The 17020-nt window shown below is 38.0% G+C and overlaps 1 protein-coding gene across 5 annotated transcripts in view; it reads right to left on the bottom strand.

The window, feature by feature from the left end:
- Nucleotides 1-17020, bottom strand: part of ADGRG6 (adhesion G protein-coupled receptor G6) — a 111068-nt gene that overhangs the window by 36883 nt on the left and 57165 nt on the right. For all 5 annotated transcript variants that reach the window (XM_048297753.1, XM_048297751.1, XM_048297752.1 and 2 more), the window contains 3 exons: nt 10167-10252; nt 8752-8804; nt 8618-8671 (listed from right to left, as the gene is read on the bottom strand). In XM_048297753.1, coding sequence (XP_048153710.1) covers nt 8618-8671; nt 8752-8804; nt 10167-10252 — 193 coding nt within the window. The remainder of the gene's footprint in view (nt 1-8617; nt 8672-8751; nt 8805-10166; nt 10253-17020) is intronic.

Below are 17020 nucleotides of genomic sequence, written 5' to 3' on the forward strand. Positions count from 1 at the left end.
CCAAAACATAACTTTTCTGGAAGGGAAATCATGAACAGCCAACCAGTTCTAGCAGGACACAGGAAATAAGCCCAGAGTGGAAGGCCCAGAAATTTCCTCCTGGGACAAAAGGAAACTGGAGATGAGAGTACGTCGGTACCCAAGAGCATTGCTTGGCTCTGACTAGTAGGAGGTAAGCCACTAAAGCACGGAACATTGGATGTCCATGGGAGCCAAAATGTGGAAAAAAGGAAAAAGCAAACCTGCTTTGGGCTGTCTTCATCTTAGCCTTGCCCTTGGATACCCATCAGCCTGAATAAAGACAGACCTTTGGAGTGTGTGAGCTGTTCCTGGCAGCCTGGGCAGTGGTGGCACTGCCAGCACACATACAGTGAGCAGGGCACACACCCATCAGGGGTTCTTTCACCTGTGGCCCCCTGTGCAAGAAAGCAACAGCGAGCTAAAGGGGTTTGTGGTCTACAGGAAGAAGAGTAGCAGAAAAAAAATATGTAGGGGTTCTGAACAGGGCTAGTAGGGTTTTCAGGTATACCTTCCTAGACAGACCAGGACTTCAGTTAAAAAAGCCCTCAGAAAGACACCCCTATGATGACAGCTCAGAACTGCACTTCCATATGTGCCTAATTTTCTTGACATATTCACTGTTTTACTGGTAATATGTTGCTGGAGAAGAAAGATAAAAATGTGACCACCTGCAGGCTTGGCTTTCTCTTTTCCCACTGGATGTATTTTAGCAGAGAAATTCCAGCTATCCCTGGCCAGGTCGCTCCTTCCCTGCTCCCAGAGATACTGAGCTCCTCCTAACATTCCCTTGGTCTCTGTGGAGTGTTTAACATGTATATGGCAAATAGCCTCAGTAGGGTGGATATGCATTAGCAGGCTTTTGCTGTACACCTCAGATATATTACAAGCACAAGTTTATTACGGCATTTATTTTTAGCAGAAGTATGGAAATTGCCTACGAGACTGCCAATTCCTTCAGCCCTCCAGTACTTCAGCCCCAGAGTCTCCTGGCAGTTAACCATCTTTCCTAAAAGATTCTGGCTTCATTTGTCTATTCCCTTTACTTCAGAAGAGGAAAACTTAATATACTGATGCCACTCCCTACCTCAGCACTCTGGCTGCAGAACAGACATTCTGAACAGTCACCACTACTCCTTAGCTGCCTGTTTCAGGATTCCCAACTAACCAAATGATATTTAGTATCCATAACTGTGAGGAGGGATAACTCCAACAAAATGGAAGGAATAATGAGAGATGTGAGTGACTGAGATAAGAACTCAGACCAGCAGGGAACCTGAATCATTTATTCAAAGAAACAAGCTGGTTTTATAGACCTTTTCAAGGCACAGTATTTCCTCACATGGTAATTCTCAGTACGTGACCTATCCCATGTTGCCACGTCAGCAACATGCTTTCCAAACGTCCTTCTGTGGGGTGATCACACGCTGTTCATCTGCCTGTCAGCTCCCGGCAAACTCCCCTCCGTAAGGATCTGCCGTGTGACACCTCCTCCCCACAGAGTCCAACAAAAACAAACCTCTCTGTGCTGCCATGTGCTCCTTTGTGCTACCATATACTTCTTTGTACTACCATGTACTTCTACAAGCACGTCACACAACCTATAACCCAAATCAATCTTATCTCTCCTCACAGATAGATGCCGCACAACTGGTTGCAGCTACATTGAAGAATTACAGAGAAAAGTATTGATTATGAAGAACTGATAAAAATAATCTCTTAAACCAATCTGTTGTTTTCTGAGAAACGCTTAGAGCACAAGTCATGTATACTGTATAATAAGAGCCTACTCCATATTATGATGAAAACAATTTCTACAAACTTTTCAGAATGACTCATGCTCGCTTCCCAGAGTAAATAAATACCTTTTAACTTGACAGCTGACGCAACATGAAGTTGAGTGCTTCCTTCCACTTTTGTCACACTCAGATCCCAGAAAGAAAACATTATAATGGTAAAGAGCAAATTGTCAATTTGAGAAACAGTGGGATTGCACTCAAATAAATGGCAATGCTGCCATGCTTTGCTAGTGTCACCGGATTTGCTACACCCAACTTTAAATCTTTTATTGTGTGCCATATAAAGGCAGATAGATTCTAACAGCAGTAACCAATTACAAATTACACATCATCTACAGTAACCTGTACTGCCAACAGTACTGCCATCGATATAATAAAGAAAAATGGATTGAGGTGTGGGTAAACACAACAGGGATAAGTATGTTTCTCTTTTCTTTGACTGAAATGGTGACAGCAGGAGCAAGCAGGAAAGCTGGGGAAGACCAGTGTCTATCCCACTTTGTCCTGGTCTGTTGAGCTAATCTGGCTCAGAGAGAGGAATTTACGAAGCTGCATCCTCATCAGAGGCACAGGAAGCGGTGGTGGAGCCGGCACTGCCATGGCGCAGCCCACAAAGCCAGCTTTCTTCTCCAGCAGCGTGACTCAGAGCTATTCCAGGACACTGTGCCTACACACGGGCTGTGGTCGCGCTGCCGTGCCATGCGGGGAGCCCGAAGGAAGGATTAACAAACCACATGAACCCTGCAGCGCTGACTGTCTTGCACCTGAAGGGATGGGGTTGATAACCAGCAATGCACATTTCTCCTTTCTGTTGTACTAGACAGGCTGAACAAATACTGAATTACTCTTGTTGTCAAACTGTTTCACAAATCACTATTAATTTCTTTCATAGTTAATATTACTTGATTTAAAGAATATAAAGAAACATTTTAAAAGAATCTAAATACTCAGGGAATCTAAATTTCCACTATAAGGCACTGGGAATTTCAGTACTAACTACCCTGGCATATTTTAAATAGTTTTAAAATGACAACATTAAATTCTTTACTAAACTTACTGTTATGTTGGCCCTGAAGGTAAGCAGTGATGGGTTGCTGTAACTGAAGGCTGACAGCACAGGTAGGCCCACAGAGCCACCTCTGAACAGTTTTAACTACTTCACATTAACTGGACAGACAAAAATAAGAACTGACTGTTCCATAAGTCACTAGTGAAAATGCAATACAAAGAGCAGACAAAATGTTAGAATAACACACAGAAAAAGACAGAAATAAGTATGAAAGCAGAGGGAAACTAAAAGCATTGCACAAAAGCATCTGAGTTGTGAATAATCTTTTACTTGAGGTGATTTTGACTGCTATACATTAAATGTTCAGAACAGAGAGAAAAAAATTATGACTTGACATAATAGACACATTTAAAGAAATGTCAAGGATGAACAGCTTCCTTTCCCTGGAGAAGGTGATGTTATAGTTAGAATATGAAATCTGAGACTTCATGACACAAAACTAAAAATTGCAGCTACTTCTTGGACTACTAAAAAAAAAAGCATCCTAAGTCTTCCTTTTAAGTCAATGACTGTCGTAGCAGAACAATTTTGCAAGCACCATGGTCATGCTTCGTGCCTGTGCTTGTGTCTCTGGGTCTTGCTCCTCCTTGCAGATCTGGTGTGGGAATACAAGCAACTCTGGGTTTTCAACAGAAAGCAGTTATAATGTGTGCTAATTTGGGATGAAGGCTATTCATTACTAGAGAATGTTGCAAAGACCCGAACCAGAAAGGACTGGAATCCCTCACATGGAACAGCTGGTCTTTGCTGAAATGAGATTTTGGTTACACTTGCACTGTATTCTGAAACAACGAAGAAAACCCTCATTCCCCATTCCCCAACACACTGCTTTTCTAAAAATACCATCTAACAATGTCAGACCTATACTAAATCTAAATAAAGTCAGTGGAAAGATAAAGGAAGTCATTGGAAGCTGGAAAAGGGCAGGAAGCTTCAGCAGCAGACTAAGAAGGGATCATCCTTCAGTCACTCTAAAGGAAATCCCAAATTCTTCCACCTGTGATGGAGGCTTTCTTTACAGGTCATGGACACAAGATACCACCAGGGCATTGTGGAGAAACCTGAGGATTTTCACCTGCTGCTTATTTACTTGGTTTTTCAAACAGAAATATTACACATAATGTATATGTTATGCAGCATTTTAAAATTTTTCTCAGCCCTGGTAAAGGATGTCCCTTACTACCTTCAGTAACACTGAAGTTGAAGTTGTAGGGAGTAGAGGTGAGACAGGTCCAAATTCTTCCTAAAACCTCACCAGTAGAAACCCAGAAAATTTTTGAAACAGGAATAGACATCACAGATATGTTCATTTATAACAAGAATAGCATAATTATTTCATAACAAACAATTTGAATTAATCTACAAAGAATGTAAAAAGCCTAATACTTTACCTAGGACTAGAAAAGTGAAATTATGCTGCTCTAGTGTTGCTAACTCTTGTCTAAAACTATTACACAATCTAATTAATGTTTTATCCAAGTGCATTAAACTTTCCATTAAGCAAAACAACACCCAAGAACACAGCATGCAGGAGCCTGAATATGCCTCACTGACACTGGTAGCAAAACTCCCACAGACTTCAAGGAGCAGGACCAGGCATAGGTAGCTCTGATTTCCTGCTTTCATCTCTATTTTCATTCCCAAGACAAGGGATTTCTGTTTAGATTTAGTAGTTTTTATGCAGATGGCTGCCACTGCAGTTTTTAATTTGGATGAAATGTTTAACAGTACTAACGATAATATTGTTTCCCATAGTAGGAGCAACCAAAAACTGGAAATAGGCCAAAATTATGACAATCAAGCAGTGGGAGTTGGAACAAGCATAAACTTTTTTGTATGTTAAGTGGAGAAAAATTCATCAATTAATTGGGGTCTGAATTCTCAAAATTACTTGCAAAATAAGAGAAGAAAGGAGAAGCAAGGGAGCTGAACTCTTTATTAAAGACCAATTCCCCTACTGTGAAGCAGTCCTATGTAGTCATCTGACAAAACCTAGGATCAGTAGGACTTTTCTGAGAAAAGCAGCAGCAGCAGTCACAGAAAGTTTTGACACAGCTTCAGAGACATAAAAGGCACGGAATTAATGAAAGAAACAAACACATTTATAGTTTATCCACAAAATTGGCTAACTTGGATAAAATCCACAAATTGGTTTTGCTTTCAAAGGTTTCTGCAAAAATAATGAGGGACAAAGAAAGAGCTATATCCATAGCCTGTGCTGAACTCCTGTCTAGTTTGAACAGCTGCCCTCTCATTAAGAGGTGGAAACAGTACAGCCAGAGGAAAAATTGAATACAGACAAAGTCAAATATAGCTGTGATAAAATTCTGTCTATTAAAGTAGTTAATCATCTACCGAAGTATCAGCTTGATATATACTGCTGTCATCCAGAGATGTCACAGTATTAAAGGTGCTGATAATAATATGCACTTTTGGACTTGGCACTCTGTCTCTCATCACTGGGTACATAAACGCCTAATCAGCGCAGTGTACTTTGGATTTCTGCAGCTCACAGAACATAGTAATGAAAGAGCAACAATCCACTTCAATAATTTTGGGGTTTTTTCCCTTCTCCAGAATGCAGTACAGTTTAAAATATCTTTTTTGAAAAACACCTATTTTTAATGTGACAAAAAAAGCCAGCTTCCTACTTCCTACTTCCAGCTTCTACTTCTTCACTGAATCGTTCTCTCCAGTGATTCTTTCTCTTTCACATGAAAAAGACTAGGAGGGGAGAGGGACAGCTGAAGATCCTTGATGAGGTAGCAGTGTGGTAAATAAGGGGGAAGCAAAGCAAAATGCATAGAACAGGCTGGGGGATGTTGTTTTGTTGGTTTTGGGGTCTTTTTAATTGCTCTATAGAATACTAATCCAAAAGGAAAGCAAAAAATATGTGAACTGAATTACAAGAATATAAATCCATGTAAAAAGGGGAAAAACCTTCTCAAAGAGCAATTTTAAGAACTATTATATGCCTCAGAAATAAGAAGGCTATGATCTTGTGGAAAGTTCAGAAAAGAGAAAAAAGGCTTAGTGAGTTAAGAGTTAAGACTAATATGTTCACTTCTGTAGAAGATAAGGCCGTGATATTTTTGTTAGGTCTTAAATTTTACCTGTGGAATGAATTTCTGTTCAGATGAACATGAAGGTAAATAGAATAAGAAGTACTTAAAAACTAAGGGAAATAGCAGAATGCCTAAGACTGCAACAGACTTATCTATGACTATCCAAAATGAAGAAATAAGAAAATATTTGGGCAACTATTCACAGAAATACTATATAGGAACATTTAAATAGTAGGAACTGCATGAAATCACACTGTGAGCAAGTTACATACAGGAATTCAGCCATAAAATTTCAGTGATTCACCTGGGCAGTCAGGAATTACTATTACTTCCATCAAGTATTTAGAACTTCTAACCTCTAACCTGCTAATGTTTTATATTCTCAAATGTTACCCTAGCATCTTGTAGGATTTCCTAAGAATCATAACCAGGAAAAATCCAAGGAAAGTCTAACAAAGAATCTTGACAGCAATAATCTGGAAGCAGTAGGAAAAAAGTTTTGCTTTACGGATCTTCAGAAATTCAACAGATTTGTCCTCCACAAAATTCAGAAACAGATGTGTGAACCTCAAAGAACTAAAGAACTGGTGACTAAACCCAGGAACACTGAAGACCAACGGGAAGCTGATCCTTTTATGGTTTCAGAAGGGAGGGATGTACAAGCATAGATATATACGCAGAAAACCTAAGACCTAAAGATGCTTCAACCAATTTTTCTCAAACGTTCCTTCTGTAAGAGGTAAATTATGCATGAAAATGTATTCAAGACATGAAACTTCTATGACAAAAGGCAGAAAATCATGTGTGTATGTATTTCTATACATGTGTATGTACATATACAATGTGTAGTAAGTGGAATTTTTGTTAGTCATGTATCATGTAACTCACTTAAATTTTTAATTATCCTTGCATTACCCCATCTGGATTTCTAGGTTGGGCAGGATCTTGACTTGTCTTGTTTGTTTTATTTTCTAAGAAAACATTCACAGCATGACACTCCTGATCATTTGGAGAACATTAAAATTCGGTGTAACATGATCAGCATTTATACTAAATTATTCAGAATGATGAAAAAATGCCATTTGACCTTGACACAAAGTGCACTAGAGCCTATGAGAGGGCTGGCTTCTCGTAAGACCAGGCCTCCCTTGAAAAATGACACATTATGAACACATAATTCCATTGCCTCCGAAATGACATATAATGAACAAAAGAAATAGAAATGGGGTTACTTCCCCATAAGAGAAATATATTATGAGAAGTAATTTAGTGGCATATTCACTGTATGTCAAAAAGAGAGGGAAAAGAAAGGGAAGAGAAAGGGAAATTACTAAAATAGTTTCTCCCTCTTCAACCTTTCTTTTTGAGCAGACTAGGGAGAAGAAAGAAATCCAGGGGGCAGCATGGTAGAAAGGTGAGACGAGAAGAAATCAGGTGTACAGCTTGGCTTCTAGACTCATAAAAGATGAGAGAATAAGGATGGAGAAAGCTTTACATTCCTCAGCAGACTTGGATTGTTAGTAAGACCTGAGGCAAGGTCTCCACTTGAAAGGCCTTGCTGGCATAACCGTATCATTTAGAAGTGTGAAAAAAACCCGTACCCACATCACTACACCCTACTGTAAATGTAGGTCAAGCAGCAAAAGAGCCCATTCAGAGACTGGGCTTACAGTGTACCAGTTAAATGGTTTTGCCAATAAAAGCTGTCTTTCTGCTGTGGCTATGTGGGAAGGAGATATTACCTTTTTACAGATCTTTTCATGTCTAGGCAAACTCTGTTGAAAACTGGAAGCACCACTAATTACTTCCTGATGGTAAGTTGGGAATACTGGGCTATCTCTGATATTTAAAAGCCCAACTTTTACTGCCATTATCATGGCAGTTCTCAAGAGTAAGCAGTTAAAACTCTTCTCACAGGACTTTTGCCTACACTGTAAACAGATATATCCAATACCCACTTATTGCCCTATCCTCCCAAGAGTTATTGTGTTTTGGTTTCCTCTCCTTACTTTGGTCCTAAGATTCCCTCCCTCCCCAGACATCCCTCAGAAATCAGCCTGCTGCTTTCAAAGAAGCCCATGGAGGCCAGATTTTCAGGGGGGGTGACCCATCTAACTTTCGTTGGCTGCCTTTGAGGTCGTTCCAACTCCAGTGCCTCCAAGCCCAGCAGAAGTCAGGAAATGAGAGCATATGGTAAATAGTTTAACTCACACTGGTTTAGCTTTCAATTCTAGCATGATTTTTCAGTGTTTTCCATCTAGTAAGATGTCTATTAACTCAAAAGACTCTGGTTCAAGAGAAAAAATGCAGTGAGAGTGGACAGATACCAAAGTACCAAAACTTGCTGCTAAAGAAAGCTGGGTGTGTTGTACAACTTAAATATCCTGTATCTATTCAGTTTGTGACAGATGAAGTCTGAGCTCTGAAAAAATGATCTGTTAAGGTTTAAAGCTCACCAGGTTTAAACCAAACCAAACATGATAACCAGTATTAGGTTTCTAAGCACATTCAGAACACTGATCTTGCCAGCAGTCATGTATTTACAGACTTGCAGCATACGCCAAATAATAGGCAATGAATCCATTCATAGACAATGAAGCCTGTTGCAAAGCCACTTGCAATAGCAGCTGTTGCCTCTATTGAGAAAATGTCATTCAAAATATTACCTTTTAATACTTCTTTTTTGTCTTGCTCCCTCTCTTACGGAGGCAGGGTGGATGCTGTGAAAGAAACAGACATTAATTAGGGTGGATTAATTCTCCAAAGGAATACAGCATAAATATCTTCCTCCTTAATTTACCTGATATTGACCACATACACGGTGTAATTCCAGTTCTGGAAAGTACGGTTCAGCTGAAAAACAGGAAGACATTGATCACATGAATGGTGAGATGTTAATGGGGCTCTTTGTTGCTTAAGGCAGTGTCAGAATTTCACCCTTCTGCCCCTTGAGAAATCCCCTTCAGTTTTGCAAAGCAAAGAGAACACTCACTTTTCAGTGAGGTGATTGTTGTACAACAGGTAGTGAGAGATGTGGCTTTTTGTGGACAGGAAATCTGTATAAGGCCATGACACAGTGAATAGGTGAGTGCACAGGATGCTGACCTTTTCCTTTTCTCCTTCTCTTCCACATCTTAAATTCTCAGATACACTTTGATTAGAATAGATTTACTGAAAAAGTTACTGGCTAAATTTTCACCTGAAAGTCTTCAAACTTACAATGATCTTCTTTTCAGACCTTTGTACTCTTTATTCCGAGTGTTCAACAGCTGCTCAGTTTTCCCCTGAGAGACACCTTTGCATACTCTGCTAGGGCCAAGTGACTCCTTTCTAGATTTTTTGGCTCAGGCACCCATGTAGTTTGCCTGTTTACTGCTGCTAAGGGAACAACCTTGGCAGGTGTGGATGACTGCAATTCTAGTTTGTAGTTTACTATATATATATATTTTAGTTTATAGATTCCTTAGCTTCTGATAGCTGAAATCTCCAGGTTTACTAAAAGAAAAATATAGTTGCCATGTTTCATGATATCATATTTTCGCATAAGTAGTTGGTATATAGGTTTTACAAATTGTGTCAGTGTGACTATGTGAACTGTCAAGAATGAGAGAGAATATCTTTATTCAGAAAGAAAGAACTTTCAGAGGCAAGAACCTCAAGAATCCCTCACCCAGAGAGGAGCTTATGTCTGATAAAATGGACTGAAAAACCAGGGGCTACTAGAAAGCTCAGCAAGTGACCTATGGCAGAAACCTTCTGAAGCAGAGAACATCAGGATGAATTGGAAAAGTTTATTGCCTCACACAAATCAACACTGCCTGGTGTTTCTAGGATTTCTGCCACAATATAACTTCAAAACTTTTAGCACTTGGGGAGACAATTTTTGTCCTATATCGTGATGTTGGAACTCAGATATGTACCTCTTTTGGTGGACAATTCTGATTTCTCCATACTTTCCAAAATCTCACCTACTATCTACATTTCTTAAGAAGCTAGCCAGTATGGTGCAGACATTTCAAAATTTTATCCACAGTGCTGAAGAGCCCCAGCCAGACCTGAATTCATTACTGCACAAACCAATAAAAGAAAGATATTTAGAGAACACATGTGAAGAGGTTTTTTTGGTAGTCTCTTTTTTATTTTTTTTTCCCAACTGATAACAGCGATGGGCCAGATTCATATGTGTAATCACACAGGAAAGAAAACTTAACTTACCCATTCTGCAACAACATCATGTACTTTTGACACCGAGTTGGAGTTGGAACTAGAGACAATTATAGATATCCTGTAGAATAGCCCACCTGTCCATTAAAAACAACATTATAGTGTTAGAAACTGAGCAAATGTACCTTTTTAATAATGAGACTTTAGCTTCATGATTAATATAAAAATTGTGCTGAACCCCAGATACAAGGCCACCTCACGCTCTTGTTGGCATTTAAAGTCTGAAATGAATAAGCCCTGCAAGTTTGGGCCCATTCTCACCAGCCCTGTTGATTTTGACAAGAATTCCCTCCCCCTCCGTATTTTCAGAGACACTTGAAATGTAACATGGAAACTCATGGACAACATACATAAAAATAGTATTTTGCATACGCCTCTAACATGGTGTGTAAAATCAATATAATAAAAGTATCACAAATCTAAAAAATTATTATAATTAATGAAGTCTGAAACACAGATAAATTCTGCTCCTAGGCATATTGTCATAATTTGTTATAACAATATTGTTAGAATTATTGTTATAATTTCGTTATATGTTTCAGAATTGAACCACTGCAGATTAGAGTTTAAATATTGTGAGAGCAGATAAAACTCATCAATTAAAAGTAGCCAGGTAAGTGAGGACAGAATTAGGTGTGAGAAGGGATCTAGAGCTCTTGTTTCCGAAGTACACTCTTGCTCTCAGGCCTGGCAATGGCCAGAAAGTAGAAGAACCCACATTAGCTTTACAAAACTGGCAGCTGAACAAACCATCTTTCAGTAACAAAATGTGTAACACTTGGCTTGGTGCAATTTTATATTCAGAAAACTGTTTTGAAATGGCACTGGCTAAATATAAGTTTTCTTTAAACTCATGACTGGGTAGGCAGCATTACAAGATTTCACATCTAATAAATAACATCAAATCATTTCAGAGTTATGCTCTGTGTTAAAAGTCTGTACTTTTCACAAGCCAGTTTTTTTTTTTTTATTAAGTTACTAAACATTCTGTAAGCTCCAGTTGGATAAAATTTCCCAGGATGTGGGGGAGGTTTAAGAACTTCTGGACCAATTCACTGGCATGTATGCACATGCGTGCCACTGCTTGGTTTTGGGCTGTTACCAAGGTTGTGGGTCTTGATCACAGATACATCATATAATCTGCATTTATATAATCTTATGTAAATCTTACAGAGATACTACATAGGACAGAGCAGGACATGACAATAATTATACAGAAATCCCTTTCTGTCTCTGAATGGAAAGGAACTGCTCTATCTTTCTGACTCTAAATAAAAGACCTTTTATTCTAAATGGAGCAAATGTCATGATTTTACAACTTCATAGATAATTATTGCACAACAGCTAGAAATAAAGGCATCTGGAAAAAAATTTGAAGTCAGTATTTTCCAATTTAAATGTGCATACATTGCTTACTGTTCATGAAGTGGTTGGAGTATTGTTCTTTCTTTACAATATGGAATTAATTACATGAACATTGAGATTGGTATGAAAATTCCTCTATGATTAAACACTAAAGAAGATAGTTTACTAGTTACCTTCTTTGGTAAGCTATGATTACGTTTTTGACATGAGCAGAATGAACTTTGTTTTAATTTGTTGTCTTTTTTTCCTCTCTTAACTCAGGAAGCACACAAAATTGGTTCATAGTTTAATCTGAAAATGTACTTTAGTTTATTATTACTGTAATAGTTTGAAATAAAAAAAAATGACTAAAAAAATTAATTCTTTAGAAGTAGAAATTTGGACTTTGGGCAAGTTGAAAACACTTGCAAGACCTGGATGTCCTTTATATGTATATATCTCATATAAACACATAACCAATTTTAAATCTATAATGTACCTTTTACATGTGCCATACAGATACACACATACAGAAAGTGTGCATTATATATAGTCTTACAAATGCATATGTAATTATATATCTAATTATAACCTTATTTAGATAATTATATATAGTGACAAAATCACCTTAAAATAGGAATATGCAAAGTATTTTAAAAATCATACACAGTAACTACAAACTAGACTACAAACAGCTTCAAGATCTCCACCAGATGGTGACCCGAAGCATGTTTTAATGAGGCAAAAAAAAGAACAAGAACTAATCTACATTTTAAAATACTCTCAGGAGACTGCAGTGGCAGATAGTAAAAAACTAAAATTTACTTATCCCTGTTACAATTAAACAGTTGAAATCCCACCTCAAAATGCTGAATGAAAGAAAGGAAAAAAGTATAACATTGGTGAAAATCAGCCAAAGACAATTTGAAAAAAAAAGAGGAAAAAGTAGACTGGAAAACAAATCTCCCTACACCCACCACCAGCTACAAAAATATAATGATAGATGAAATATAAGTGTTTTTTAAAATTCTGTTACAAAAATTATCCAAACATTTAGTTTTGAAAAATCTTTTCTTTTTGAAAGTGAAATCCTCAAAAATATGTCAGTGAAGAACATTCATACACTCCCAAACAATAAAAGGGCATTAAATGATATAAAATACATGGCAACCAGTATATTATCCTCACAGTCTCCTGAGAGCTGTCTTAGAGAAGTAAACAAGTATTAGAAATCACACATAAATGACATTTACTATCACTAAGATGTTACAAATTCCCTTCTAGTGTAATTATATTATCATTCCAAAACATCTTCATATGCTAAATGGTCCTATATCTAAAGGACGAAAGACAGCTACTTCTACACTCAGTCTACAAACTGAGTATCTAATAGATAAGATGATCTGGGGGTTTTTTCTACATCTAACTTAACAGGCTTGACGTACTGTAGTGGACCTCAGGTCGACACAGACAGCCCAGCTCAGTGAAGGAATCACATAAACAAGGCAAAAGGACTGCAGCAGAGCTAATGAGTTGATTCAGTGGTAGGTAAGAGGTGCTGTTTTGGTTTGTCCCAGATGGTAAATTGGCCAAGGAATAAACATCAGCTGAAACTGATGACTCATGGTACCTCACAGAAGAAACTGGTGTTTGGGTCTGCATGAGAGAGTGATGGATGGCTGCTGCAGCTGCTGTCAGAGTGCCTGTCAAGATGGTCTCTTTGTGCTGAATAGAGAGTCTGCTATATGAAGATGGCAAAGGTACCACATCATTCATTATTGCAGTTCTCGATGACTGCAAAACAGGAGAGAGATTTGCAAAATGTCCATAATCAGCATTTTCAAAATCCAAGGCATTAGCAGTAATGATAGACATTGCTTCTCTGTTCCTGCTAAAGGATCCATATACCTCCACTTCTGAGTTCCATTCAGAAAGCCTCGGTATGTTTGCTGATGTCAGAACAGTGAAATCACTTATGTCTTTATTATTGTCAAAGATTTCTTGTTCTACTGCCCAGAGAGAGTATTTTGGAATGTCCACTTGATTTTCAATGGAGTTTTGTCCTAAAACAGTAAGATAACTTCTTGGTGTTTCTGTCGTTGGCAAGTTTAACTCTTCTACATCCCACTGAGGGAGCAGGCTTGGAGAAATTGTATCAAGATGGTTCTGAAAACTTTGTGGGAGTGGAGGTGTGGAATACCTGCTAGGAGGTACGCTGACTCTGAATTTTGAGTCTGAATGAAGAAGCTGCCTTAATTCCAAAGACATTGGAAGAAAGTCAGAACTCATTGAAGTGATGTATTTTAAAAAAGCACCTGCATCTTTCTGAACTTTACTTCTTGGTTTATCAACGGTATTTCTTACAGCATTATCCTCCAGAAGACCTGGAGACTGTGGTGTTCCGTGTGTTCTTGTACTGCTTATCAAACTCTTAACTACCCAAGTAACCTGAGTCCCAGGTGTACTGATCAAGAAAGGAGCTCGACTACCCCTTGAACAAGAAGGCTGGGTTCCTGAATGTGTTGGAAAGACAGACACAGGCTGATGCTTACTGTTTAGGAAGGTCATGTCAGTTTGATCACTTACTGTGTCAATTCGAATTTGCATGTGCAAACTATCTGTGGAGTTTTCGAGTACCTGATCAAAAGGACTTACCTGTACCCATACAGAAGATTGAGTGAAAGGTGCTTCCAGGGAAGGGAAAGGAAAATCAAAATAAAATTCACTGTTGGAAACCACAGTTAGGTTTGCAAAGTTCATTGTTGACTGCAATTGTGATATTGACCTGTCATTACCTTCTGAAATTCTCTTTGAAAGACCTGGAATAAATGAACTAAAGATTTGTGTTTCCAAAGTTAATACATGACTAGAAAAATTAATTTCTTCAGCTCTGTTACCTAACGATCTAATGGCAGATGTTTGTTCAGAGATACTGTCAGACTTAGCATATGAACTAATGGACAGCAATCTCTCTGTTGGGGAAGAAAACAGTTTATTAAATGAGAGCCAGAAATTTTCTGATGGCTCCCTAGAAAACATTTGAGATGCTTCTTTCAAATGATGGGAAACAATCCAGAAACTTGCTCTTAAAGAGGGGGAAATATCTACATATTTTGTTGGAAAATCCAAGTAATCTGAGTCCCAGGAGTCACCAACTGGATTCATGTTTTCTGGTTCTAATATGGAAAAAGCTGACTCTTCATTACTGTCATGAAATGCATCTAAATTGTTCTCCAGTGCTCCATTTCTGAGGGTCTCATTTGGCTTTTGAAAGTATAATGAATGCCGTAAATAACGAGACCAGTAATTACTACTAGATAGAAATATGCTGTCACTTTTCAAATATGTGTCAGTCAACAGCTGTTGATAAACAGGCAGGGCTGTTACAACATGCTTAAATGCTGAGCTTGTCCAGCCTGGTTCTACCAGAAATGCTGAAAATGTTAATAGTTCTCTATTGTGTCCTTGGACAGAATTTGTCAGTTGGATGTCAGGCATAAATTTTGTGTATGTTTTTTTCATGTTTTGGAAAAAACTTGTTGGTTTTGCATGTAGAATCTCCACAGAGGTTAAATTTGTAATGCCTCCTGAGTGATGTTCCTTAATGTGCATAGATTTTCTAAACTGAAATGCACTGTTTGTTGTTAGTGTAGAAAAAGTTTTCCTATCAGCATTACCTTCTATCATTTCCAGGTAAAAACTTTCAGGTGCCAAGTCTAGCAAATCTAACCTACTTTTTTGGAATGGTGGTTTCTCATCTGTGGATGATACAGACAAGCTAGAAAGAGAATGATGTCTGTCTTCTTGAATGTCAGAGGTGATATGATGATGAAACACTGTCTCATTCCACCAGTTCACAGGCTCCAAGACATTGCTTGTATGCATGAAATTGTTTGTGTCGCTGTTGGAAGATGAAATCCATGGAGTTTCTTTTTTGTGTTCGTAAGCAATGCTGCTGCTGCTGCTAACAGGAGAGCGGAACGCTGGCTCAGAGTCAGAATGACCAAGCCTACTTGCCAAAGCCCATGCTAGCTCTGCATTAGGATTTCTGCTGTGAAGAAGAGGAACTGCTGCCTTCACAGGAGGCTCTGTAACTGCATCTGCTGCATCAGAAGTACCACGGAATGGACTTCTAGAATAATTCAAAATATTTTCATTTGGCAACTGATTCATTACAGTATTATCTAGGTTGATGCTTTCCATAAAAGCAGACAAGATTACGTTGCCAGTCTCTTCAGAAGAAGCTGATGTGGACAAGGCTGGAAGGAACAAGCTGTATGGATATTTTCTCTCTGGGTTATCATCTGCTGAATTTTTACTGAACCGCTGAGGCCTTTGCTTCACTGGCCAAATAATTGGGGTTGAGATAATTCCTATTGTTTTTATCCCTTCTATCTTAGATTCTTGCTGCCACTGTGGTCGTGAATGGGAAAATTCAGGTGAATTTCTCTTCATTCTGAAGATAACTGTAGCAGGAAGTCTGAATTCCTGCAGGTCTGTGTGTAACAAGCCACATAGTTAATGGATTAAAGAAAATATATGTAACTTAACTCTCTGTTCTTGGCTGTCTGTTCTCAGTCTAAAAATCAACTTACCAAGAGTGGAAAATAATGCCTGTTAGCTGAGTGAAAGTTTAATTTCCTTCTACCGTAAGTGAATTTGGCTTATTTTCATAGTCTTTCTACTTTTTCTTGAGAGTTTCAAAGCTAGAGAAAGGACTTAATTGTCCAATTTTTATTCATACTAATATTTATAAGATTTAGTTCATTCTGTTAAAAAAATCAGAGTGCTCATGGTGAACATAGATTGAGTGGCTCCACAAAAAGGAAGCAGACACTATTTGGAAGAAATCATCACTATTTTCTTCTTATTTCTACAGCTTATTAAAACCAAACAGTCTGGATTCAGATAAATTCTTTCACATTGTGTACTGTACTGTCTGATTGCCAGTGTACAATAAATTATCTGCCAAGAGAAAAAATACTCCAAGAGTTTTAAATCCTACAGTAACAACTAATGGACTGGGGGAAAAAAACACCCAACCAAAAAAAAACCAACCTAAAAACCAAACCACAAACTCCACCCAGATTCTAATTTATTTCATGTGGAGTACACTGAAAAAATAAATCTGTAAAAAAAATATATATTTAAGCCTGTGATGAAAATTGCCGAAATCTATCTCTGTGTTTAACAACCAACTATAACAAACTAATAAATATTTTAGCAGCACTTCACAAAATGATGGTCAGTCTTTAGGAGACAGTGATATCACAGAATTTGAGAAAACCTCAAAAGAAATCCTGGCTTTATTCCTGTGCTAATAATACGTTCATTTACTACCTTATTTTTTCCCTTAATCTTTCTAAATGAAAAGTAAACGATATCTGATACTGTCAACATTTTCCCTAGTAAAGTCTGATCCAGCTCTTCTTTAAGTCAGTGGAAAGATTTCTGTTGACTCAGTGGAAGTGGCTTTGCTCCATAGGAATGGTTCCACTTGG

This window comes from Corvus hawaiiensis, chromosome 3, assembly GCF_020740725.1.
Source record: "Corvus hawaiiensis isolate bCorHaw1 chromosome 3, bCorHaw1.pri.cur, whole genome shotgun sequence".
Classification (NCBI taxonomy): domain Eukaryota; kingdom Metazoa; phylum Chordata; class Aves; order Passeriformes; family Corvidae; genus Corvus; species Corvus hawaiiensis.